This window comes from Cynocephalus volans, chromosome 8 (assembly GCF_027409185.1).
Source record: "Cynocephalus volans isolate mCynVol1 chromosome 8, mCynVol1.pri, whole genome shotgun sequence".
In the NCBI taxonomy this organism is placed as follows: Eukaryota; Metazoa; Chordata; class Mammalia; order Dermoptera; family Cynocephalidae; genus Cynocephalus; species Cynocephalus volans.
The window spans coordinates 15856118-15883284 of NC_084467.1; the positions used below are offsets into that span (position 1 = coordinate 15856118).

The 27167-nt window shown below is 52.7% G+C and overlaps 1 protein-coding gene across 1 annotated transcript; it reads right to left on the minus strand.

Moving 5' to 3' along the window:
- Window positions 1-18851: 18851 nt before the first annotated feature.
- CAMK2N1 (calcium/calmodulin dependent protein kinase II inhibitor 1) lies at window positions 18852-21847 on the minus strand. The gene is made up of 2 exons (XM_063106598.1): window positions 21588-21847; window positions 18852-20138 (listed from the first exon to the last, which is right to left on the minus strand). Exons 1-2 carry the CDS (start codon window positions 21751-21753, stop codon window positions 20068-20070), a joined length of 237 nt encoding a protein of 78 aa, XP_062962668.1. The 5' UTR covers window positions 21754-21847; the 3' UTR covers window positions 18852-20067.
- Window positions 21848-27167: the final 5320 nt, after the last annotated feature.

Below are 27167 nucleotides of genomic sequence, written 5' to 3' on the forward strand. Positions count from 1 at the left end.
CTATATAGGGATGGCCAGTTAGCTCACTTAGGAGAGCGTGGTGCTGACAACACCAAGTCAAGGGTTAAGATCCCCTTACCAGTCATCTTTTAAAAACAGAGAGAGAGAGAGCCCCCCTGATCCAGGAGACTGCTGGCACAAAGAGAAGTAAGTGAGCAGAGTCAAATGCTCATCGGAATACAGAGTTTAAGAAATTTGGTTTTGATTGGATAAGGAGGTAAAGGGGAGAACTGAGCCAAAGAAGATACTTAAATTGCTGGTTTGTGATCACCAGGATTCTCTGATTACAAGTGACAGACACCCAATCAAGAAACGAGGGAAAAGGGAAAATGTATTACCCACCCGCGCATTCACCCCTGGCCTGAAAGCAAACCAAGGGAAGTCAGAGGTGGAGTTCACTCAGCAGTGTTAGGACCTGAGCCTCAAGCTCCTGCAGGATGCCCTCTCTCCTCTTGGTGTCTTGGTATCATTCTCTCTGTCCAATTGCAAAGGACTCAGAATTCATATCTTTAAAACAGTGCAACCACTCACATTTTCCCTATCAGCTAAAGTTAAAAAAAAAATCCCAAAGAAGAGCTTTGATTGGTCAGGCTTGGTTACATGACCATCCGTGTACCTGGGTCCATGCTATGGCCTGGGGAACTATGATTGGATCAATTTTGATGTTTCCAGCCCCCATGGTCGAGGGGTTCAATGCTGATGGGCGGGTCCCATTAGAACTAGAACAGGAGAGGAACAATTTTGCCAAGAAAGGGGGTGCTGTTACCTGAAGAAATGGGGAAAGAGATGCAAAACAGACAGGCAGAAGGACGGATGTGGAGTCATCTCCTGAGAGAGACAGAGAGAAGAGCTGGGGAGAGGCAGGCAGGTGGACGAGGTAGAGCAGAAGGGAAATGGGTTTAGTTCTGGATGTGGAGAATTAATGTGCCTGGAGGACATCTGTGCCCACAGGCTCCTTGATCCTGTGAACTCCATTTGGCTTCCCGTGAACTTGGAATGGCCAAACTTCCTTTTCCCAAAGGCTCCAGGGCTTCCAGGGCCAATGCTTCAGCATTGGTTGGCTTTCTCTGGCCCCACATGACACTGCCCACTCATGGCAGAGCTACACACCTCTTGCTGCTCTGACCCTCAGAAGAGCACTGGGCTGCTTAGGGAGAGCTTTGTCACCTTCCTCACCCCAGACCCGGCCTGCATAGGAAGCCCTCCAGGCCTTTTTTCTCCCCCTCTTCCCAGGAGTTAAGATCAGGAATCATAGTCCCTATGGGGAGGTGTGGGGAAGTTTATGTTGGGGGTGAAGGATGTGTAGGTCCATGTCAATCATTGCCCCAAAAATATGTCCCACTATGGCAAAGCAGAAGATCATGGGCTCTGGAGTCAGACTCCTGACTTTAAAGCTCACTGCCATTTACAAACCACGTGACCTTGGGCAAGTCACCAAAACTCTCTTAATTGTTCTCATCTAGAAATATGGGGATAATAATCCTACCTCACAGAGTCTCTGGGAGAGTTTAGCTTCATTTACTCAATGAGTTAATGTATGTGTTTCACTAACACAGTGCTTGGAACAAAATGAGCTCTGGGCAGAAGATGACTACTTGGAATCCATCTTGTTTGGCTTCAGTTATGCAACTTTCTGATGTTGAAAGAACAGATGAGTGGTTGCATGGATATATGGATGGATGGATGGATGGATGGTGGACAAAAGAATGGTTGCATGAATGGATGATTGTATTGATGGACAGTTGGATCGGTGGTTGGTTGGACAGATACATGTATGTATGTGCAGATGGATACATACATGTTTGGTTGGATGGTTGGATAGATGGATGTTTAATTGGATGAATGTTTGGCTTGTTGGTTGGATACATGATTGAATGGACGGATGATTGTTGTTGGATGGATGGATAGGTGGATGGATGAGTTACTGAGATAATAGTTCCTGTCCTCACTGAGCTCACAGTTCAATGGAGAACAAAAACACAGAAACAGGTGATTACAACAGAGAGAGGTAGAGAATCCAGCTAGGGGAGGGCAGGGGGTAGGGGAAAGTAGGTGTCAGCTTGTCAGAAGAAGAGGAGAGATAATGAAGGTAGTTGCTGCCCTCAAGGAGCTCACAATCTAATTAAATAATTAGCCACTTCGGATTCTTTTTGAAACTGAGCCAGGTATAAAGAAATGTGTGAACAGAACAGTTAAGTAAAGGTGTTCTTGAAAAGACAGTGAGTTCAGATGGATAATAACTCCTGATTCAAAACATCATTTTCTCCTTGGAACAACCTCAGCATTAATTCCCCAAATTTGCCAGAACACACACATTTCTTTGTCCCTGCTGCTCAGCCTCCCCTCCTCCCTGGGCCGCCTGTGCTACCGTGATAGGAAAACAAATACACGATCCCATCTCCACCGTGCACACCTGCAGCTGGTGTGGTACAAGGTGAAACAGGCTGATCATCTCTGTTAGAGCCCTGCACCCTTCCCCCTGAACAGGCAACCAGAAGCAGGGGACCAAATGCCTATGAGCTTGTGCAGCATTTGCCTCCCCGTTAGTGGTTTAGGTTTCAATCTTAAATGGGAAGTAAGTCATGGCATGAGATCTGGAACCAAGAGGAATTGAATGAACTCCACTCAGCCCTGGCTCCAGCTCTGCCACTGGTCATTGCACAACCTGGGGAACAGAGGGCTCTATCTGTCCAACAAATGGATAGGACAGGGTGATTTCTAATCTCTCTCTCAATTCTGATAGGCAGCACCATATATTTTTTATTCATAGGTTAAAAATGAGGAGATTTCAAGAGTTTTCCAAAGATTGAATGTCATGAGGCAAGTCCCTTGCACTCTCCGAGCTTCTATGTACCATCTGACACAGGGAGGTGACCATGCCAGCCTCCCAGTGCTGTTGTGGGGCTCAAAGGGGACCATATATGTGAAGATGCTTAAACTGTAAAGCTCTGAACCAGTGAATAAGGAGATGGCTTTCTAGACATTCAGAGAGTGTGAAGGAGGAGGAAGGGGAAGTCCTGTGGGCACCCATGTGGATGTGAACTACATAACACTAGCTCTGGAAGGGCCCTTAGAGGGCCGCTGCCGACCTTTGGGTGAGGAACTGAGGCCCAGAGAGGCACAGGGACTCCCTCCTGAGTCAGAGGGAGTATTGCAACTAGCACCCAGTTCTCGCCACCACCAGGACACTGCTTGTCACTGGCCGGGCCTGGCCAGAACCTCGGTCCTGCCATGTTCTCGGTTCTGCCAAGGTCTCGGATCTCAGGGTAAGATGAGATCAGATTCCAAATCTCTTCTGCCAGCAGTTTTCACAGCTGCACCATCCACACTGAGGCAGCACACAGGCGAAGACACCCACCCTGGTGGCGGTAACAATGGTGTTACATCAGCAGCTGGGGAGTGGGTGGCTGAGGGAGGTGTTGTTTTCCACTGTGAGATGCTGGCATGCTGGAGCCACATGGAGACTGCCGCTAGTGCTACTATCGTGGCTGCCACCAAGATGGGGACAGGGAGGGGCATGTGGGGTCTCAGAGCAATGGCAACTGTCCAGAGTCATCCTCAGCCCAGCTCTCCGGGCAGGAAGGGATGTTGACTACATGCCACCCTTTGCTGACTGCCCACCACCAGCAGGCTCCAGATGGTGGCTAAGTGCTGCAGTTCTGTAGTCAGGTGCCCTGTGTTCAAATCCAAGTTCTGCCACTTACCACCTGTGTGGCTGCTATCAGTGATGTAATCTCCTTACTCCACAGTATCCTTGTGTATAAAAATGGTTTGGTCGCGGTGTCCCCTTCAAAGGGCTGTGGGGAAGATTATATAAGACAGTGCTGGCAAAGGGCTGTCCTGGGTCAGATTCCTGAGAAACAGCTTCTGAGATGATGCTGGCACACAAAGAGGCTTGTCAAGGAGGACGCTTGGGAAAGCACCTGCGAGGGGTGAGGGAAGCAGGATTGGGCAGAGGGAGAGGTCAAACTGCTCTGCAGTAGTCACAAAGTGGAGCTCTGGGGCAGCATCACCCTTCAAGTTCCCCCACACTGAGGCCAGGGGGCTGCACTCAGGGAAGGGGTGTGACCTGGCATGATGAAGGCAATTCCAGGGAGGTACTCAGCAGTGAGCTTTCAGCAGGCAACGCTCCTGAAAACAGGGGGATGAGCACTTCAGTCCCAAATGGGGGACCTCAGCAGCACACTGCACCATCCACTAAAAGGGTTTAGGGTTCAATACATATTAGCTGTCAACATCATCACCATCACCACCACTGTCATCACCACCACGACCATTGTCACCATCATCACCACTACAACCATCGCTGTAGTGGATTGAATTATTCCCCCCAAAACTCATTGAAGCTTGAACTGTGCCCCTAAGTTTTATGTATTAGAACTTGGCCCCCGCTGTGACTGGTAAGAGGGTGGGAAATCCTATCACGGTGATTGAAAGGTGGAGCCTTGAAGAGATGATTAGATTGTAGGACTGTGCAGTAGTGAATGGATTAAAAATGGTGGCCAAGGGTGTAGTTCTGAGGGCTTTAAAATAAGAGTCTGTCTCTCTCTGTTCTCTCTGCTCTCTCTGCTTCCACCACCTTGCAACGTGAGACCTCTAGGTCACTGTCGCCACCACCAGATGGACTTTGAACTTCCCAGCCTCAGAAACTATAAGCAATAAATTTTGTTTTCTTATAAACCACCCAGTTCCAGGTATTCTGTTATAAACAACAGAACCCTGACTAGTACAACCACCGACACCACCTTGACCCAAAGTCTGGATACTCCAACCTTGCCCTGGTCCCCTCCCTTCTGCCCTCCCTCACTCCCCAATCTGACATCTAGAGAAATTCCCCCAACCCAACCCAGTGAGAAATGAAACTGCCCCCAGGCAGGGATGTTGCATTTGTCCTAAAATCATAATCTCTAAGGCTCCTTAAAAGCTTGTCAATGCCAGAGAAGGAAACTAAGACCCAGAGAGGGTGCATGAGCTTGCAAGATCACACAGCAAACAATTAGCCAGGCTTGATTGGCTCCCCTAGTCAACCATCCCTCCCCCGACCCCAGCAAACCCAACCAACCCTTTCACACCTGTGCTGGACTGGCTGCCCCGTTGGCCTCTCTCTGGGGGCAGCAGGTGGAGGACACATCTCTTCTCCCCATCCCTGCCATCATCCCTTCTCTCCCCTGCTTTCCTGTCACCTTGCCTTGCCTCTCTGGCCTCCAAGCTCTGCAGGGGTGACAAGCGTGGGAGGTCGGCACCAGGGAGGCTGCAGGTTGGAAATAAATTCTAATCAAACACAGAATCATTCCGTCTTCTCCCTCTGCTTCCAGGGCCGCATTCTTGCCGGGTATTACTCATATGTTCGGAGAGAAATCTTCTGAGGCTTCTCAGAGCCAGAGGGGAACTTGCAGGGTTGGGAGGATAAAAATCTTCTCTTTTTTCCCCCAGGCTGGTTCTTGCTTTTATTACCTTCTCTCCCTGCCTCTCATTATGGCAGGACTTTGACGAGATAGATCTCATTTGGCCCTTCTCTCCCCATCTTAAAGGCACAGGATGCTGGGGGTGCTGACAGCTGACAGGAGCCCAAAAGCAGAGGACAGACAAAGGGGAGGGCTGGGGTGGGATGGGGCTGGCTCTGTATGCTGCAGGGAAGGGGACAAGAGGGGACACAGGGGATGGACTTTCATAGCCATTGAGGCCAGGGGCCACTAGGAAGGAAGTCACTAGAGAAGGGACAGCCTTTCCCAAAAGCAAGGATCAAAGGAGCTCAAGATAGTAACGTACTTTTGAGGACCTTGATACCTCTCTATCCTTCATCCCACAAACCCACCTCAATCCAATCTACCCCCAGAACGGATCCAGAATTCAACACCAGCCCCCTCATAGCTCCACACCCATTCTAGCCGTCATCATCTCCTCTGTAGACCACTGTAGTGGCCCCTTCCCCCAGATCTGGGACCCCTGCTTCCAGTCTTTCCCACTTGCACAGCAGCACAGTGAGCTGTCAAAGCTAAAATCATGCCACACCACTGTCCTCCTTAAAACTCTTCCTACCGCAGCCAGAATCAAGTCCGCTCTCCACGAGGGCCTGCGAGGCTCTCCCTGCTACGCTCCTGTGCACTCTCAGACTTCATCCCCACCTCTCCCCATGTCTCCGTGCCCCAGCCACCCTGCCCTTCTTGCTGTCCCTGGACAATGCCAAGCTCTCTTCCGCAGGTCTTGTTGCAAATGCCACTTCCTCAAAGGGGCTCTCTCTACCCACCTGAGCTAATGCAACACCCCACCCCTGTCACTCTGGACCTTGTTATCCTGCTCCAGCTCTGGGCTAGGTTTGCACTGCGTCAGTGCAACTAACCAACTGAGCTGGAATGACGGTTCCCAAAATACCCTTCCCTGGATGGCACTGGGGTGATGTGGGGAGCAAGAGACATTTTGTATGAGATTTGGAAGGTGGGAGTGAAGCAGCAGCAGCCGTGTGTTTTGATTATGCTCTGAACATCAGGGCAGGGTGCACCAGTGTTGCTGATCTGCTGGTGCATCTTGCTGGTGACAGGCAGAGTTTGGACTTGCAGCTCCTCCACTCCACCAGATCTTCCCCTTCCACTTCCCCAAGTCCTAGGCCAAATGTGTGTGCAGCCCCATGGTGAAGGGTCGAGGCTGGAGGCCACAAGAGTTTGTTCGCACTCTCTCCCCCACCCGGTCTTCCCTCCTGTGGCCTTTCTGGCTGACCCACAGCTATTCCAGCCTAAGCCCAGATGCAGAGGCAGCAGCCTGCACAGACTGCCCATGAGTTCCCACCCTGCAGTAAGGTCTAACCGCTATCATAAAGCCCAGATTCTGTACCATTCCCAGTGATGCTGCTTCTCGAATGGAAGCCCGATGGACCTTATCTCCATCTTAGCCCATGCTGGTACCCAAAGTCTTTGCAGTTAGTCTATGCTCATTGAATTTCTCAGTGCACGAGGCAGGGAGAGCCTCGTTGGCAAGGATCTCTCCATCCTTTCTCAGCCATATCCTCAGCACACAGAACAGAATCTGGTACATAGGAGGTGCTCAGTAGTTATCGAGGGCCTTACTAGTACTATTAGCTGGCAGGATTTGGGGAATAATAAGCCACTGGAGATAAAAAAAAAAAGGCAACCAATCAATATATACTGTGTACACAGCTAATAGATGCACAGCACCAAGGAGATCCTTTCCTTCTGCCTTAAACTGCTTCCTACCCTAAGCTGCCCCCAGCCCCAAGAGCACCCCGTCCTTCTCACTGCCTGCAACCTCCAAAGAATGGCCAAGGCTCCCACCTCCCTCTGCCCCTCCTCCTTCTAACTCTCTACTTTCTGGTTTCTGCTTCATGACAGGTGTGGCCATGCCCCAGGACACCAGTGTCCAACAGGCCACCAGGCACTGGGTCTCCCCTGACTCTGTTAACCCCCCTTCCAGTTATCCCCCATCTCTCAAGACACCCCCTCTGGCCTCCCAGTCTTTCTGCTGATGCTTCCCAGAGTTCCCCCCCCCACACTCCTCCTCTTTCCCTTACTTCTCTATAAATCTTCCAGCCCCCAGCCCAGGCAAGAACACCTACCCCATCATTTGACCCATTGCCTACAAATTCATAATCTCAAATCCATCTCCAGTTCCAACAACCCTCCTGATTCTCCCTTTCCAAAGGTCTGAGAGAGTTGCGACAGTTTGACATAGTTTGTGGACACAGAAGCACCAAAGCGGGTGTGCCCCATTAGAAGTTTATGCTTTTTATTACCAAGTACCATTTGCAACCTCTGCCTGGAACCCTGAGCCTACTGCGTCATGGGAACAGATCCTCAGGAAGCAGAGGGGAGTGGCTGAAACCACCCACCAGATGCTTCCAAAGCTCAGCACCAGTCCTGGCCCCCCAACACCCTCTTCACATACAGGGCTCAACACATGGTAGGACTTGATAAATGTTTGCCAAATAAATGCTAGCACATGAAGGGTAAGGCCTCTCCAGAGAGATCTCGAGATGGGAGAGCCGTCTTTTTTCCCAATTCAAAACCCAAGGAAGGGGGTTGGGGTACCTGGTGGGAGGCCAAAGCACTCTTTCAGGCAAGGAATACAGAGATCCAGGGAGTGGGTGACAAGAATACCCAGGGGAGGAAATAAGGAAGGACACCCAGCAGTGGTGACAGAGACTCCAGGGGACATTGGCATGGGTGAAATCTTGTAAGACTTCCTGCAACACCCTGAGTAATTAAGGGAGGACAATCAGATGTCAATCAATCTTAGGCCCCCCTGTGGTGATATGCCACATCCCTGGACATCCATCACAGCCAGCCCAGGGCTGCAGTCCCAGGGATCCCCGCCACTCTGAATATCCCACCCCCACTTCCCATCCCCCATTCCCAGAGACCTGGGCCTTGGCCTCTGCAGAGGGGCATCTCCCAGCACTTAAAGCTCCTGGAATGACTCTTCCACTATAATGGTGCTTGACAGTTTGTAATGACCCTCGCCCATTGCACATCCTCATGAACCCTCTCAACTGCCTTTCAGGCAGGTGTCTCCATCTAACAGAAAAGGAAAAGGGAGTCTCAGAGATGTTCCAAGTCTTGCCCAAGGGCATAGAGTTAGCAAGAAGCTTGGTGAGATTTGACCCCAGGCCAGGCTGACTGGTACCTCACCCTGCAACCCCCAATTCCAACATGCTATTTTTTGAAGAAAGCCAAAACCTAGACCCAACTGAAATTCACAGTAAAGGTGCAATGAGATGTTCAATAATGCAGTCAATGCTCAAACTACGTGACAATTGCACACAAATAGTACTGAATAATGCACAGTCAATGTTCACAGTAGGTGGTTACATTGTGCACGGTAACTGCACTTACTAGATACACAATAATGATGACAAATATGACCAGGGCGGGGTGTCACGGGAACATGGTAGTGCTCACCATTTACACAAGCTGGGTTATCAGCCTAATTAGTCATCATCTAGCAAGAAGTAGGGCTCTGGGGACAGGTGCATTTGACAGGCAGGGGTAGAAATGTAGGGATCAGGGGAGAGTGGAGACAGGCCTAGGGAAGGCAGCGGGGTGGAGAACAGGGGCCAGGGGGAGAGAGTCGGGGTGCTGGGAGCAAGGAGGCATGTCAAGGAGGCCCCCCCCAACTGTTCAAAGAAATCCTAGTGGTTATGATGATTGCGATAAGGGTGCTGAATGGGTCACCCCTTCAATAGCCTCCTCTGAGGCTCCCACTGGGTGTCAGACCCCCTGCTCTCTGTACCCTCAGCACCCTAAACTTGCCTTGTGACCTCAGAGTCTGGTCACCTGTCTGGTTCTCAGACCACAAATAATTTAAAACCAGGCAGTCTGGCTCTAGGGTCTAATTACTTACCTACCATCATACAGCTTCACAATGGTTGTATGGACGGATGGACGGACGGACGGACGGATGGATGGATGGATGGGTGGATGGATGGATGGATGGATGGATAGGATAATACGGGGCTGGGGGGTGGGATGAGAGGTGGTAAGATTTTGACCACGATAGTTACCATGCTAAGATAGACCCTTAGCTCAGGGACCCACTATCCCCAAAACCCAGAACTCATGAAACTCTCAGTATAAAGGCCTGAAAGGATCTACTGACCTTTACTTTGTAAAGGTTATTTTAACATCCCCCTGACCCGGCCAAAACACACACACTGCCCAAGATCGAGTCGCACACATCAGCCAGAACTAACAAAATTGCAATTGAATTTGATGAGGAGTTATGGAACACCTACTATGCGCTTGGCACAGCCGCCCGCTGGCCAGCTGGCTGGACTTCTCTGGCAGGCTGCCGGCCTGGCCCGACTGACAGCCCATATCAGCTCCCACAGCAGTTGGTGTTTCTTCCCCTGTAAATGCCCTCATCTCGCTGGGTAGAGGGAGCGTGTGAGATGACAGGGCTGGTCACAGTGATTTAGTTTTGTCTCTGATGCGCCCCGCCTGGGGATCTCATTGTCATCAGGTGGTCACCGTTTATGGTTGTGGGTATTTAAACAGCTTGGCTATTTGTTTCAAGAGGCATCATATAAAATTATTGAACAAGCAGATGAGAGACGAAAGGCACAGCCTGATCTGTTTAGAGAAAGATTACCTGAAAGCTGCCCGTCCAGGTAAAGAAAAATATTGACTTGGGTGTGTTCTCAGGGAGTCCCAGGTGTTAATTACGGAGGTCACCCCTCCTGTGTCCAAAACGAAAGGGCTCCTGAGTCCGCCTCCCCGCTGTTGTTGTTTAGGGGAAATAAAATTTATTCTTTCGTAAAAATAAAAGTAATGAATCTCCATTGTAAAATACTTAGGGAATTCAGGGAAGTGGAAAAAAATTAAGAAAGTAAAGCTATCTGTTAACCACATCCCAAAGAAAACACTGTTAACATTTTTTCTGTCTTTTTGTTTTTTCTTATACATATCTGACATAGCTGAGATAATAAAAGCTAAATTTTAACAATATACATACGCCAGGCACTCTTTTAAGTGCTTTACAAGTATTAACTATTAAATCCAACAGCTCTCTGAGGTAGGACTATTATTTGCCTATATCATAGATGAGGAAACTGAAGAATAGGGAGGTTAGCTTGCCTGAGGTCACAGCCAGTAAGTGCTAGAGCTGGGATTCAGACCATTCCACAACGCTGTCTCTGCAATTACAGGCACAATTTGTATTTCCCTATTTGCCTTGAGTATTACAACATAAGCACTTTCCTGTGTCACTGCACAAACTGCAGAAACATTATTTTTAATGGTCACCAAATATTCCAAGCGAATGGACTACAGTTTACTTTACCTGGTTTGGACATTTTTTTCCCTGAATTTTCAGTCTTCCATATCAACAACAGCACAGTGGTGAACAAACCCTCACAGAAGAAACCCACTGCCTCCTACAGTTTCCCCTCCAGGGAATACACCGACCCCACCACCAGCATCACGCAGAGCTGGCCCTGGTCCCTCACCAAGCCTTGAAAGCAACAATGCCTGGTCCCCTACTCTCTACCCCCCAAGACAGAAAGCCTGGAACCAGAACTCCGATGAGACTCCCACTCTGGACCAAATATATCACAATTACATCCACGCCTGCTTCAGGCAGGACAATGTGGGCAGCCAGCCTGTCCCACTGTCCACCTGGGCAACACACCTAATCTCTCCTCCAGCCTCCTGCTCTTCCCTGTAAAATGGAAACACTGATTCAAACCCTGCCAAACACCAAGTTTCCTGTGAGGGTCAAATGACATAGTTGAGTAAAAAGGCTTTGGGGACTGGAAAAAGAGCTCTACATATGCAAGAGATTGTTATTATTATAACACTAATTCAACAACATTCCCCGAGGATCTGCAATGTGCCAGGCATTTATGCAAAGTACCTGGGGACAGAGAGACCAACCAGAGGGCTCCATCACCTGTCCAAGAGGGAAACATGGTCTGATGGAGGAGGTCAGACAAACAATGACACACAGTGGGATGGGTGCTTGGACAGAGGGAAGCATCAGGGCTGCAGGGGCCTAAATGAGGGACCTAATTCAGGTGGAGGAGTCTCTGGGAAGGCTTCCTGGAGGAGGTGACATCTCATCTGAAACCTGGAGGACAAGTAGGATTTGGCTGAATGGAAAAGGTGGGATGCTGAGAGAACAACATATGCAAAAGTGCAGAGGCCTGAAAGGTATGACATTCTGGAAAGAACAGTGGGCCAGGGCATAGAGGGCTGATGGAGAAGTGGAAAGAGGCACAGTTTGCAGTGTAGACCACACCCCCATCTGCTTCTTTATCTGCCATTGATCTCTGTAACTGTGTAGACAACGGGGAAGGTACTGCACAACCCAGTCCCCGGGGAGTGGGGACAGAGCAGCGTCACCCACTAGACAGCTTGAAGGCAGAGCAGCACGATGGGAAAGGACCGGAGCCAGTCAGGGCCCTGCTTCCTACAGCAGTCCGGGGCAGTCTTCATAAGCCTCCCTGCAGGCCTCTACTTCCCCTGGGTCGCCCTTCCTCTAATACCACTTCATTCCAGCCTGCCCCAGGGTGCCCCAACGCTCAGACTTGAGGATGGATCTCCAGAAAGCTCAGTGAAAAAACCTGCTATTTATTGATCGCCTACTAGGTGCTGGGTAATTTATCATTATTTTTGCCTTCCCAGCAATCCTCTGAGGACTGGAAACAAGCTCTCATTTCATAGATGCGGGCCAGAGAAGTGAAGTAACAGGCCTGGGTCACTCATGGGATGTGTGGCGGGGAGGAATCACTGCTCTGCAGGCTCCACATTCGTGCCCTCGGACAAATTCCCACTTCTCTAAACCTGGATGGGGTAAGGATAGCGCTGCTGCCTCTGCGGGCTGCCGCGAGGCCTCGCTGCGACCTGTACCAAAGCCTGCAGCATGCAGGCTGCATGGAATTACTGCTTAGACCACGCCACCTCTCGCATATGCCCCGCAGGGTCCCTAGCCTGGAGGTCTCAACAGTGAGCCCAGGGGGGCTTCGGAAACCAGGACACGAGCGAGCCGCGGGGGCAGGAGGGCGGCGGGAGGCCGCGGGGAGGCGGCCAGCGCCGTGAATAATTCACGCCGATGAACCGGAGACAGCGCGGCTTCGCGGGGGATCGAGTTCAGGTCGGGGGAGGCTCAGACGGCGGGAGGGGACTCGTGGGCGCCCCTGTGTGACAGGGGCGAATGCACGGGGCTCCGGCTGCCCGGGTGCCGGCTGCCCGGGTGCCGGCTGGGTGCCACGACCTGCCCTGGCCACTGGGCGGGACGGAGGGAGCTCCCCGGAACTGCCCCGCGGGGCACCCGGCCCGGCCACCTCCGCCCAGCCGTCCCCATGGCAACCGGCTGGCCTGGTCCGGGGTTCACGGCCAGCTGGCTCCTCCGCCTCCCCTCCCCCACGGGGGGACGGGCGTCCTAGGCTGCAGCCCTGCGCGCTCCCGGGGCTTCGAGCTGCCAGGAGCGGTAGAAAGTCCTCTGGTCCGACCCCCTCCTTATATGGGAGACGGTGGACGCTGGGGCCGGCCGGCCTGGGTGTCTCTCCCGGCTCCACGGCTCTCCAGCTGGGGGAGCTTAGGCCGGTGACTTCGCCACTCTGTGCCTCAGTGTCCCTTATCCGTAAAATGGGGACAAGGATGGTAGTATCAACCTCCTAAGGTGGTCGTGGACATTAAATGAACTAAATGCAAAGAGTGCAGAACAGTTACTGGTCTACAGCAAGCACCGAAGAAATATTATTTTCCACATTGAGAGACGGAGTCCCAGAGAGGCAAAATATTTGCCCACGGTGACAGTCACACAGCGTGCTACTAGCAGATTCGGGATTGGAATGCAGCCGCCAGTCCTTTCTAAGACACCCACGGAGGATGCTGGCGGCGAGCTACTGGGGTTCCCCAGGGGTTGACTATGCTTCCTGTGGGCCTCCCTTCCCGACCTCTTGAAGTTCAGTCATTGAATGGTCATCGACCAGGCAGTGAGGTCCCTGAACCGGAAGAGGCCTTGCCTGAGCCAGCCCTGTCTCCCCAGTGCCAAGCCCTAGCGCCCTCCTTCCCAACCCCCCATGTCTGGCAGAGGAGTCGTCGGATGAATACAGATTTAATCAATTAATTAGTTAATCTCCTCTACCCAATCACCCTCTGAGAGCAAGCTCTTGAGGCCCCCAGCCACCCAGCTCTCTGCCTTACAGGACCCCCCTCACCCTGACCACTTCCTGTCATCACTGCCTGCCCCCCATCCCATCCTGCCCGCATCCCCATTTTGTTAGGATTTCCCATGGCACATTTCCCGGGTCCTCTTCATTCCGCCTTTCAGCCTGTCCTCCCTGACTTCCCTCCACCCTCAGAGACCCTTTGTCGTCAAAACAGCTGTTTTGGGTCAAGGACTGTCCACTAGGCCCTGGGGTGTGCTCCTCCCCTGGGTTAAGGACAAATCCTCCAATGTGAGGGGTGACAAGGTAAACCAAACCCTCATCCCAGAACCTGGGGATGGGGGCCCAGTGCTGGAGAGGTGGGGGTGGAAGTGACCAAGGGGCTGTCTTTCTGGGACTCCTGGTCCCACTGGGGAGGTGGCTGGGGCCTTTGGACACAAGACCTCTGTCCCCGGGGGCCACCCTCCCCCCCCCCCAGCTCCAGCCCAGCTGCCAGGTTTCCTGGGATACGGCCCCAGTCGCTGAGGATTTATTTTTGCATATGGTTTGGGAGAATCTCTGTTGCTGGAATAAAGACAACATTTTTTTTTTCTCCCTCTCTCTTCTTCCCTCCAATAGGCAGATTTTATAAACCAGAGCAGCTGCCTGAAGGTTTCCAAGAAAAAATTCTGCACAGTTTCTAACCAGGGTGACAGTTCCCCTCCACAGGAAGTTGCTTTTATTAATTTTTTTTTTTAATCTCTTTTTTTGTAAGGCTCCATCTATCGGTCATCAGGCAGCACCTTGGGCATTGTCAGCATTTTTGTTTTTCTGGGTTTGCATTGAACTCATGATTACATCTAAACCACAGTGGGCTTGCCCAACACAGGGCAGAGGTCAAACTACTGAAAAACGGGTCACTCAAGTCGCCTGTGCAGAAGAATCCCAAATAATTTATGGAGATACTTCCTCCTCAAGGAGATGGAATATAACTCCCTGTTCCTTAAGTGGGGGCTATACATAATGATTTCCTTCCAAAGAGTACAGTATGAAAAGGGGAAGAAAAGAGTAACTCTGCAGGGGAGAAACCTAACAGACACGACCTCAGCCAGATGGTCAAGGTTAAGTCATGTCCATAGTATGTGCCCTTGATACGATGTGATGAGAATGGCACATTACCTCTACGGTCTTCCTCCCAAAACCCAGAACCCCGGTTGAACCATGAGAAAAACATCAGACAAACCCCAACTGAGGGACAGTCTATAAAATACCTGACCGGTACACCATCTTAACCCTTGACTTGGTGTTGTCAGCACCACACTCTCCCAAGTGAGCTAACTGGCCATCCCTATATAGGGATCCGAACCCGCGGCCTTGGTGTTATCAGCATTGCACTCTCCCAAGTGAGCCACGGGACAGCCCTTGGTACACCATCAAAAACAAGGCAAGTCTGAGAAACTATCACAGCCAAGAGGAGCCTAAGGAGACATGATGACTAAATGTGATGTAGCATCCTGGGTGGAATCCTGGAAGAGAAAATGGACATTAGGTAAAAACTAATAAAATCCAAATAACCTGTGGAGTTTAGTTAATAGTAACATGCCCGTGTTGGTTCTTTCGTTGCAAAATATGTACTATAATAATGTCAGATGTTAAAAATAAGAGAAACTGAGTCAGAGTATACAGCAACTCTTGATTATCTTTCCAACTTCTGTAAATCTAAAACAAAAAGTTTATTTTTAAAAAAGTAGGTCACATGTTTGGGTTTCAGGCAGTTCCCAGCCCCAGCTCTCTTTGGTTCCCTCTTTTTGCCAGCACTCAAGACCTGAGTTGCTGGTTTTGGAGGTATCTGCGTCCCTAGATCCCAACTTCATTTCCATAGGAACTATCATCATTTTCAAGCCAAGGAAAAACTCCCATTTTGTTCACCCTTGTATACCCAATTAGCCTAGCACAGTACCAGGTACACAGGAGGTGCTAAGTCAATATTTGTCAAATGAATGAAACTTGAGGAGAACTTGTCAAAGGAAGTGATCCAAACAGAAAGCAAAGTTCTTCCCTTCCCAGGGCAAGAAGTCAGTACCTCCTAGTCTCTGTCCAGAGAAGGAAGATGTCTGGCAATCTGGTTAGAAGGGGGCAGGAGACGTCTCTTAACACTGTCTTCGGGGAGCGAGCACACAGATTTACTTAGGGTTGTATTTAGTGGAGGCTTTGGGGAACTGATGGAGATCATGAGAGGTATGCTGACTCCCTCAAGCTACTCCCCACCTCCTCCCCCAAACTCCCACTTTTCCCATCCCCAAGATGCCTCCGCAGACCCTCAGTGCAGCTGCCAAAACTGTCTGCAAAGAAGCTCCTTGCAACCAGAACTGTTTACTAGGTCTGAAAAGCCCATTGCCTTTACACAGTGAGCACTTCATCCATGCTCTTGTTGGTGGCTGCCATTTATTATGCACCAGGCCCTGTTCTGGGCAGGAGGACAGGGTGCCCATCTAAAACCTTTGTGAGGATTATCATCATCCCCATTTTAGAGAAGAAACGCCCCAGAGCTTGAGAGATGCCCAAGTCACAACTAGATAATATAGGAGAGAGGGTTCAAATCCACGTCGTCTAAGTCCCAAACCCATGCACCAGACACTTTAATGTCTATCTCTTCCCTCTGGGCCAGGGCCTCCCACCTGGCCCAGAGAGCCTGAAAGCTCACTGCCTGCTCTATGCAGAGGCACCCCTTGATCATGCCTTCTTCTGTGGCCTCCAGACAGCAGTAATTTTCAAGTCTCTTTCTTTTCAAACTTGATTTGCCAATTTCCCCCTGAGAGGTGCTTTTTGATATTCCTTCAGGCTGTCAGCCTGGACAGGTCACGGAAGCAGAATCCGGGGAGATGGACGCTTATTACGAGCATTCAATTAGTTAATTTTGAATAACGCAACCCCGGCATGCTCCAGTCGATGCTTGGAGGCTTACAGACACCCTCCCCCACCTTGGTCTTTTAATAGCCTTTTCCATATTTATTGCTACCTAACCAGATGCTTCAAACGTATCCTGCGTTTGGTATAATTTGATATCTGCCCAGTCCCCAAAGTGCCTCCTCGGCTAATGTTGACCCGGTATCATAGTACATGTAAAAGATCTATATTCCCTTTTGTTGAATGGAGTCCTCAGGAAAGGCAGACTCTATCTTCCCAAGCAGACGACCCACCATTCTGCTGGTTGCCTCCAGCAGGACATTTTAATACATCACTTATTAAAATGAACCTGGAGCCTTGGCAGAGGGATCCCGCTCCCCACTTCCCAGCAGAGGGCAGCTCCAGACCTTAGCTGACCACATCCAAGCCCCGCAGGCCTTCTGACCCCTTACGAAGTTGTTGTCTGTTATGCAGAATAGCTGGAGACAGGCAGAGCCTCAAAACAACAAACCAACAAAAGGACCTTTAAGGCTGAAGGACAATGACTGCAGCTGGGACTGAGCCTGGGTCTGGGGTCAGATGATTCTGCATCCCCATCCTGGAGCATGGGCTCTGGGTTCGAGTCTTGTCTTAGCTACTTACTAGCTGAGACAGCTTATACAAGTTACTTAACCTTTCCAAGCCCCAGTTTCTCCCATACAATCAGAGTAATAATAGCGCCTATTTCATAGGACTGTTGTGAGCCTGGCATACAGTAAAACCTCAATTAATGCAGATGCCGCACGGTCCTTTTAGCTTCTCTGGGGCCTCAACTTCCTCACCCACTGAAGAGAGTGACTTGCCGTGGGTTTCCAGGGTGGCAGGGATGATTGCATGAGAGAATGGAAGGAAAAGCACTTTATAATTGCACAGTGCTTTGATCAGGTAGGGCGTAATTACTCCTGGGTGCGGACAGAAATCATGACTTCTGAAAGGATCTTTTCACATGGCTCCTGCCCCTCTTGGCAGATTGATGTCCAAACAGAAGGTGGGCCCTGAACTTGACTCTCTGCATGGCACCCCTCGACCTTCTCAGAGGGAAAGAGCCGGGGATTGCTGGGCTCCGTAGTACCTAATGGCCCATCACCTCTGAAGCACTGGGCATCCCTTGGTCAGCAGGGAGGACAGTCAGGTTTGGGAAGAGGGTCATACACTTGGGAAAAACAAGCTGGCATCCCCAGTCATCCCGCTGACACCGCCAGCTCCAGCTTGCCCGTGTTCCTAATAATGACTGTTCAGATGAGGAGCTCTCTGGGACCTCCCGAGGCTGTGGGGCCTCCACTGCCTGGAAGGGAGATGAGACATCACCCCCTCCCCCGGGGCCCCCCTCCTAGGGCCTCTTACCTGATGTCTGAGTCACACTCAGGCTCCTGTCACTGTGAGCTGTGTTGTGACTACCTAGCTGACAGTTTTACAACAAACACATTAAAAGCTGCCAATACCAGGGCTTCTGGATGCGTAATAGCCCAGGAGAAAAACCTTTCTGGGCCTTTCTTCAGCCAAAATCCTCCTTCCAACCTTCCTCCCCCAGGGGACTGCTCCACCACCATTAACTGCCCCAAGCCTAACAGGGAGCTGAGGTGTTTTTTTTTTTATAACAAGCCTTTTCAAGTGGTGATTGGAGGAAGGCTGCTGAGTGGGGCTGTGGGCCCCAGAAGCACGGGCTCACCCCTCAAGAGGGGCCCGTGAGCTCTCGAAGGTGAAGGTGCATAGCTCATCCTCAGCCCTGCCTTTGAGAACAGTGGCCCTTGGTGAAGGTTTAAAAGGGCATATAGTGGCCTGATACTGAGTTCTCCTATGTGCTGGGTGCTGTGTTAATCCTCCCAACAACCCTAGGAGGCAGGAGCTGAGTTATCTCCACTTTACAGATGAGGAAACTGAGGCTTAAAGATGTTTAGAGACGTGCTCAAGTCCATAGACCGAGGAAGTCAAAGAACTGGGATTTGAATACAAGTCTGCTAGCCCCCAAACTTTGCTCTTAATAAGACTAGCTGCCACCCAGCACACCATCCCCCTGCCTCCTCACCCACCAGGGATGGCAGAAACTTCAGGAAAGCAGGGAGAGTCCAACTTACAAATCCAAAATTGAATAAACTCACCTTTGGGGGATGGTCTTGCCAGTCCATCTTTCCTTCCATCTGAGCCCCCCCCCCCACAGTGCTCACACTGACTCTTTGCCTCCCAGACCAAAGCCACAGTCCCCTTCTTCCTGTCTGCAGCCACCAGACAAACAGCAAGTCCCCCAGAACCAAAGCAGAGAAAAGAGAGGAGAGAGACACAGGAACAGTTCTTTTATTGTACATTGGAGAAATAGCCCTGTGTGCTGGTTCAAGGTGCAACATACAGAATATAGAATTAAGAAAAGAGGGAACAGGGAAGGGAAGGGAAGGAAAACCTCTTGAGGTCCAAAGTTGCAAACAAAAAATGGTAAAAGATTTCCTCACGCAAGAGGCATTTTTGCAAATACCATGCAAAACAGGCAGCTGGTGTGCCTTAAGAGAATCCCTATAAATAACAGAAAAGACACTCCAAGCATTCCTTTACGTGGACTCAGAGCACAGGGAAAAGAAAAGAAACCAAAATGCCTTTTGGCATTTCAAGATATTTGGCACTCTTGTGATTACATTTTTTTTACAGTCCATTAAAGAGAATAAACTGACACAATATTAGAGAAAAAAACAGGCTGCTCACACAACAGACTGCAGGGGGAGGTTAGAAAAAGCTCAAGCATTTTTTTGTTTTTCATGTTTTTTTTTTTTTTTTTCTGACATATAAAATGTGTCCATTTGCATTAACTTGGGCAAATAGCTTGCAGCAACAAAGAAACACAAGCTTTACAATTCATTGTAAAATAAAACAAGGATCCTTTCTGTGTATCATTCCTTTAGAAAGTTCTTTTCTTGTTTTAAACACATTCCTGATAACTTCAAAAGATGACCAAAATAAAACAGAATATCTACAGAGATCATTTTCTCATTTTTTTGTACATCCAAGGATAACAACATAAAAAAATAAAATAAAATAAAACTGGACAGCATTTCACATCCAAGTGCACAGAATCATTTTTGCAAGATTAAATAATGTAAACATTGGGAACAGCCAAATCAGCAAAGAGTGCCAACACCTCAAAACACCCGGTGTTGCCACTTAATTAAGTCGTTCAGAACCCAGATCTATGATTGCGCAAAATTCACCGTATATAAAAAGAAATGGATATTAATTTTGACAGATAGCCGCAACTGAGACTTCTTTTTTATTTCCTTATATGTGTGTATATAGTGATTTTTTTTTATCATTTTTTAGAATTTTTATTTATTTTTTTATTTTTATTTTTGCAGAGGAGCCCAAAGCCTTCTGCTCCTCCTCACGCCTCCTCCCGGCCTGACACGAGATACAGGTTGTTGGTTTCATCGTGGGCAGCGAGCTAGTAATCAATTTCAAAGTGCTTTCTCTTTTCATGCTTTTGGCCAATAACTGGTATCGCCGTTCTTATCCTCTCCCTTAACTCATTGTCTTTGGGGGAGTTAGACACCGGGAGGTGCCTTGTCGGTCATATTTTTCAGCACGTCATCAATCCTATCATCTTCAATAACAACTGCAAAAAAGGTGGGGAAAGAGAGGTGAGCGCGCTGGGGCCCAGGCAGGGGTCTTGGAAGTTTCGCGTTACGCCCAGTTGGGGGGGGGGGACGGGGGCTGTCTGAGCGGTGTGACAGCCGCGTCTCCTCTGCCCCTGCCAGGGGTCCCTGTCTGCTTTCCTCTGAAGCAGCCCCCCACCCCCCAGCCTGTGTCCCGGCTCGATTCTGAGACGAGGAGGCAGAAAGGACGCAAACCCAGCAGCCCCGCTGCAGCCAGGGCGCGTCCTGGCCGCGTGCTCCCCTCTCCCCGCGCGTTCATTTGGAAACAAGGCTCCGAGGCTCAGAAAGGACAGGAAGGGGAGCCGAGGTCTCCGGGTCCCTGGGACCCCCGGGGATGTCCCGAGCACAGCGCGGGTGGCTACGGCTGGGGGCAGAGGTGCGGGGACGGGAGGGAACGCCGGAGCCTGTTCCCACGGCGCGCAGCTCATGGGGGCTTCGGGCCCGGCCCGGGCGGGCGCCCCCCTCCCGCGTGGCCTCTGGGCCGCTCCCCCGGCGGGCGGACTCGGCCGCTCCGCTCTCCCCGCCGCTGCAGAGGTCACAGCCTCTCTCACCGTCGGTACCTAGCCTCGCCTTTCTCGGTCCCTCCATCAGTCCCCTCGACGCGACGGTGGCCTATCGAGGTCCCTGGGTCTCTGTCCGGGGTGTCGGTCACCCTCATTGTTGCGGCTGCTCCTCTGTCCTCCCCAGACTTGCGTCCCCGGCTCGCTGTCTCTCCCGCTCCAGCTCCCTCTCTGGAGCTTTGTCTCGGTCCCTCTGCCTACCTCGGTCTCCCGTGTCCCCCCTTCCCCTCCATCTCTGCGTCTCAGTCTCTCCGGGCAGCCGTCGGTCCCCCCCATTGTCCCCTGGCCTCTGGAGCTCCTCTCGGAGCCTCTTTGCGTCTCAGCCTCCCCGGGGCTTCTCCAGCTCCTGCGCCGAGCGCCCAAGCTTGGCAAACCCCCGCCCCCTGCCAAGTAACAATGGAAAGCCCGAGGACCCGAACGGCCTCGCAGTCCTCGCAGGAACGGGATACCCGCCGCGGTTGCCCACGCGGTCCCTGGGGGAGCCCTGGGACCCCCTCCCCCCAGGGCTGAGGACCGAGTGCAGCTGCGACTACACTGCGCAAAAGAGGGTGGGGGGCGGACACCAAAACGCAAACTTCGACGCGGGTGGCGACACGGGTAGAACCCTTCGGCCCCGCTGCAGCTGGCAGCCACCACGCCCACCGGGGTGACCCCACCGGGGATCGGGCAGCTGGGCACGCGTTCCCTCGGCCCGCCCTATCCCGACCCGCAGTGCGGGATCCCCCAGTTCTGCGGGAGGGGATTCCATGGGATCCGAGCAGGCTTCCACGCGTGGGAGACGCCCGCGAGCCTCGGCCAGGCCGCGGCGCCGGAGGAACGGGGTGTCAGGGAAGGGGGCTGCCAACTCACCACGCTTGCTCCGGCCGATCTGGCCCAGCTTGGGCGGCCGCTTGTTCTGCCCGGCGCCGAAGAAGTTGTTGGTGTCCTGCAGGCGGCACGAGAAGATCTGGCCCACGTCGCCGCCGTCGCCGTAGGGGCTCAGCTTCTCGTCGCCGTAGGGCAGCACCTCCGACATGGTCGCGTCCGGGGGCTCCGCGGCGGCGCCTCCTCCGCCCGCGTCCCCGCCCGCGGCGGACAGGGTCAGCGGCGCTGGGGCCGGGGGCGGCCGGCCGGGGACGGCCCGCGGGCTGCGGCGGCGAGAGGCCGGGGGACGCCGCTAGGGCACGAGCGCGCCGCCCGCGCCAGCGACCCGGCGAGCGCCCGCGGCTGCGCTGCGCTGCGCTCCGGCTGGGCGCGCGAGTGGCTGCGGCTCCGGCACAGGCGAGCAGGACTCACATCGTCGGCGCGCTCGGGCGCTGGGCGGGGGCCGGGCCGGGCGGGGCCGCGAGCCGGCAGGGAGGAGGGGGGTCCCTGCGAGCCCGGAGGGCGCGGGACCGAGGACGGCGCACCCCGGGGAGCCGGGCGGGCCGGTCCTGCGGCGGGTGCGGGCGGCGGCGGCGCCGGCTCGGGGAGGCTGACTGGGGAGCTGTGAGCCGCGGGGCTGCGAGGGGCGGAGGGGGAGGGGACCGGGGAGGAGGGAGGGCACGGGGGGAGGAAACCCGAGGGAGGCGGGGAGGGGCGGGAGGCGGGGAGGACAGGGAGAGAGAGGGGAGGCAGGGGGAGGCAAGAGGGGCAGACGCGGAGAGGGGGAGAGGGAAGCGGGGCTAGATCTGGAACGGAGGGCAGGGACGAGGAGCAGCCAGCCAGCGAGCCGCGAGCGAGCGAGCACCGCCGGCCGCCGCGCCGAGACGAGCGCGGGGGAGGGCGGGAGGAGGGCCCCGCGGGCCTCGGGGAGAGATCCCTGGAAGCGGAGCGACGTCACGGGGCCGCGCGGGCCGGCCGGGGCCGCGGCGCGCTTCCTGCCCCCGCCCCCGCCCCCCGCCCGCGCCGAGGGGCCCCGGGTGCGCCCTGCCCCGCCCTGCCCGGGCCCGGCCCGGCGGCCTCCGGGCGCCTCCCCCCGCGCCCCCTCCCGCGGGTGTTTACCCGGCCCGGATCCGGTGCGCGCCGGCTCCGCGCCCGACCGGCCGCCGGCTGTGCCTCGGAGAGGAGCCGGGGGGAGTGGGGGTCCCAGGAGCCGACCGACGACGCACAAGCGGAGAAGGGCAGAGGGATGCTGACCTCCCTGCAGGCCAGATGCTGGGGCAAAAGGTCAAAGGGCACCAGGGCAACCCAGCTGCAAATCGGGGAGCCCCCTCTCCCCAGCCCACTTGCGCCCCGCTTCAGACCCCCAGGGCACAGCTGCTGGGGCCTGACACTCTCCCGCGCGCCTGCTGCGTCCGACCTGGAAGGCCTCGCTCTCCGCCCGGTAGCGCAGGACTCGGGCTCCCGCGGGGCCCAGGGGAGGGGGAGGACCCGGGGAGGGAAGGGGCAGCCCCGCCTCCCGCAGGACAGGGAAGCGCCTCATTCGGCCGGGCTTGCCCGGGATGCCCGGCTCCCAGCGCCCTCTGCCCTCGGGGACCTCCCTCCCAGCAACAGCCATGAGCCCTAGGGACACTGCGACTGGAGACGAGGAGCGGGCTTCCCGACCCCGGGAGGGAGACTGGGGCGGCCCCAGAGGCCTGGGAGGCTCATCTACCAGGCAGATGGTAACTCCGAGGGGGGCACGGTGCGTGAGGAGCGGTCGTTATCCTCGCTCGGAGCCAACAGCACCTGCTCTCCCCCTGGAGACAGTCTTTGCTCAGCAGAGCTCGCCTGACCAGAGAGGAGCAGTCATCCCAAGGTCATGCAGTCTTTTGGAGGCAGGGCTGGGAGACGCATCCAGGTGGCCCAGGAGAGGTTTCACCTGTCTCAACCTGTTGCCCTGCAAGCGGTCCCATTAACAGTGAAAGTGCCCATAGTTTCTCTCTCCCCTGGGATCTAGAATTCTGGGTGAGGGAGGGCTGGAGGGATACGGGGGAGGGTCTTTAGTGGTATAACATCTGGTAGAGGGGCAGCCTGAGAGGAGCCGGGCCAGCCCCTCCCCAGACTGTGTAAAAGGGTTGCCTGGCCTTCAGAGGCCAGAAGCCTTGGTAGAGACAGGAGGTTGAGGTGCCGCAGACTGAAGCAATATGGTAAGTGGAATACACACGATCTTTGGATTCAGGCCTGGGTTTGAATCGCAACCATGCCATTTGCTAGCTGTGTGACTTTGGGCAAGTCACCTCTCCCCTCTGAGCTTCTATAGTCTCAGCTATAGAACGAGTAGCTAGCTGCCTGTGTACCTTGCAGGCCAGCTATGAGAACAAAACAAAATCAGGCCGCCGATGCCTGGCTGAAAGAGGATGTGCAGTAAACATTGGAGAAATGACTTAATGGGCAAAAAAGAACAGTAACACTTTGTTCAGTCACATTTCAGTGCCATCAGAACTGGGAGGATCCTTAGAGATTACCTAGTCCGACCCCTTGTTTACATATGGGGAAGCTGAAGCCCAAGGGCAGTGTCAGGGGCTAGCCCCAAATTCCATGGTTCACGGTTCACGTCAATGGCAGAAGCAGCAGGTCTCCAGCCTTTGCTTCCCTCCACAAGTCACCTGACTCCATTCATTAAGGCTTCACTGACTGTCTGCTGTGAGGTTAGCTTTGAGGCCAAATGCTGAGAAAACAAAAGCATAGCAAGCAGGGTGATAAAGTTACACTAAGCTCTTTCATTTGCATCATGCTTTCTGTTTTCCCCCCCAAAGCATTTTCACATTCTTTATTGACCTTGCTTGTCAAAATAAATACCTTTTGAGGTAGAAAGAGGAGACATTGCATCTCTGTTTACCTGATGTAGCAGAAAGAGGGTAAGTGACTTGCCCAAGGTCACAGGCTAGTGATGGAACCAAGAGAAGCCACTCTCCCAGCTATGATTCCAGGTTCCTTTACGGGACTCCCTGCAGTGGTGAAAGTGTGCAGGCTGGGACCACCCTGCTCATCTCACATTCGCCTGGCTCCTGGGAGGTACAAAGCAATTGACACACTGAGCTTTTCCCACAGTCTCACTCTACAGAACATAAGCGGAAAGACACAGAGAGGGCTGACAAATCCCTGCACGCACACAGCAGGTGAGAATGAGAAGCTGGTTATAAACCCCATCGGTTTCTATGTTTACTTTGGCTTGTTCCAAATAAGGTTAAAGGTGGCAGCATCCCACCTTCCCAACTGGGTACCAATCCCCTTAATGAACCACTCACCCCTCCCAGGCACGTGGCACTTGACAGTGTGAAAACCATCTTGTGTTTATTATTTCTTTAATAATCAACTTTCAGAAGAGGGCAGGATTGGGACTGTCAGGCCCATTTTACAGATAAGGTACTGGAAGGTCAGATGTCTCCAAGGTCACACAGAAGTTCTGCGAGGGAAAGTGTAAATCAGTGTGACATCCCTCACCTCTACCCTCCCAACTGTCTTCATTACAAAGACCTCACCCTTCAGTGGTCATCCCTTCATCCTGGAGTCAATACATGCCCTGGGACTCCATTCCTGCCCATCTCCCCCACCCCCAAAACTGAGGGCTCTGAGCCGAAAGCCCAGGGCTGTGTTGAAGGTGCCAGATCCAGGTGAAGGGACGGACCAAGTAAGGCAGGAGTGAAGGCTGCTCTGCCCGCTGCCCAGCAAGGAGGCCTGGCAGCAGGTACATGGTCTGTGCAGTAGCCCAGGGTGAAGAACTCACTGGGGCAGTCAGGTTCAAATCCCTTCTCTGTCACTTCCTAACTCAGTGATTCTTTCACATCTCTGTGCCTCAGTCTCCCCATATGTCACATGGGGATAATAATCACGACTACTTGGCAGTTTAATCTGGGGTAGGAAATCATATATGTACCATGCCTTGCACATAGGAAGCCCTCAGTAATGTAGTTGTTATTACTAGTGATTCAGTTACTTTGTACTTTGAATAAATTGCTTATCCCCTCTAGGCCTCTAACTTTACATTATAAAATGGGAAACTTGAAGATCACATCTTTTCTTTTAATTGCAAAACCAGTTCTCCCAAATCTGAAGTAGGTAACACCTGCTTGAAGTGAAGATGGGGGTCCCAGAGCCTTACCTCTCAGCTTCCCCCTCAAACCACCTGAAACTCCTTCATCAAACCCCAGGACTCTAGAATTAAGAACCACAGGACTGGACCATCTCCAAAGGCCCTTTCAGCACATTCTAGGATCAAAAATATGTACGTATTTGAAAGGCCCTTCTGTGCACTGAGCCCTACACTAGAGCTGGTAGGACAGAAAAAGGGAAGGTCAGCCCCAGCAGGGCCCAGCATAGAATAGAGGCTCAGCGCACATTAGCTCTGTTCTCATCCCCTCCCTCATATACAGACGGGGAAAGTGAGGCACAGGCAGCAGCATCTGACAGTGAGGCCAAGACTTAGAGAAGAATGTGGCTGTTGGATATCCCAGCCCCAGGCTCCTGTGGAGATGGGGTGCTGGGAATGCTGAGCTTTGCCAGGGCTGGCTCAGACCCTGGCCGGTGAGTGGGGAAGGCCGGATGCAGTGCCACGCTGGTAGCCAGCTGGTCACCTCCAGAGAGGCTAAGTGGCCATCCAGCAGGGAATCACCATGCTGAGCCAAGGCTGGATAAAAACCCAAGTCACCACCCCTCTCAACTCATTGACTGGAACTGGGGTGCAGCTAGTTCCCCATCTTCCTTGAAAGGAGTGTCTCTGCCCCTTCCCTCCCCCCATCTCCTGACAACACACACACATACAAACACACACACATGCAGGCACAAACACACACAGTGAGAGGAAAGCATATTACCTGACCACAGGTGCTTAGATCCAGAACTGAGGAATGTCAAGAGAATTTATTATTTGGTTAGAACCCCACCTTTGGGTCCCACTCCCCAGTGCGTCTCCGAAGGGTCTCCAAAGAATGTCCAAAGCTCTGCAAGGTTCAGTTGGAAAACCACTCCCAGAGTTCATTTAGCCCAACCCCCTCACCTTGCAGGTGAGGAAACTGAGGCCCAGTCAGGGACTGGTGGAACCCAAGCCTCCAGACTCCCAGTCCCACACCCCTGCCACTGCATCACACTTCACACTCAGAATCACATGGAGCGAAGGCAGTTCCAGCAATGCACAATTAGCGATGAAATAAAAGGTCTTTTCTTCCAACAATGAAGTTTGGTGTGTTTCTTTAAAATAAGAGAAAAGAAAAAGATCATAGGATTATTTTTTAAAGTTTTCATTGCACCAACAATCCACAAAATAAGAATCCCACGGACTCTTCAGGAAAATGTAAGAAACAGGAGGACAGTTGGGAGGAGTTAGGAGCCAAATCTCACCAGGACACGAAGGAGGGTAAGGCCCCTACCCACCCAGGTGCACTGACTCTGCCACCTGCCTATGCTCTCCCCACCCTGATCATTCCATGTCAATAGTATGTGAGGACTGAGGGAGAGGGCCCTGGGAACTCTGAAGGAGATACTCTGTTTACAACCCCCAGCCAGGCTGGTGGAAGGGGCCAGGACTCCGGGGACCCTGGGAAACTCTCG

What these genes read in the sequence shown, in the direction of transcription:
- CAMK2N1 (XM_063106598.1), bottom strand. Translation starts at nt 21,753, where the DNA reads ATGTCGGAGGTGCTGCCCTACGGCGACGAGAAGCTGAGCCCCTACGGC. An exon ending in GATCGGCCGGAGCAAGCGTG is followed by an intron (nt 20,139 to 21,587) that starts GTGAGTTGGCAG and finishes CCTTTTTTGCAG; the next exon opens with TTGTTATTGAAGATGATAGG.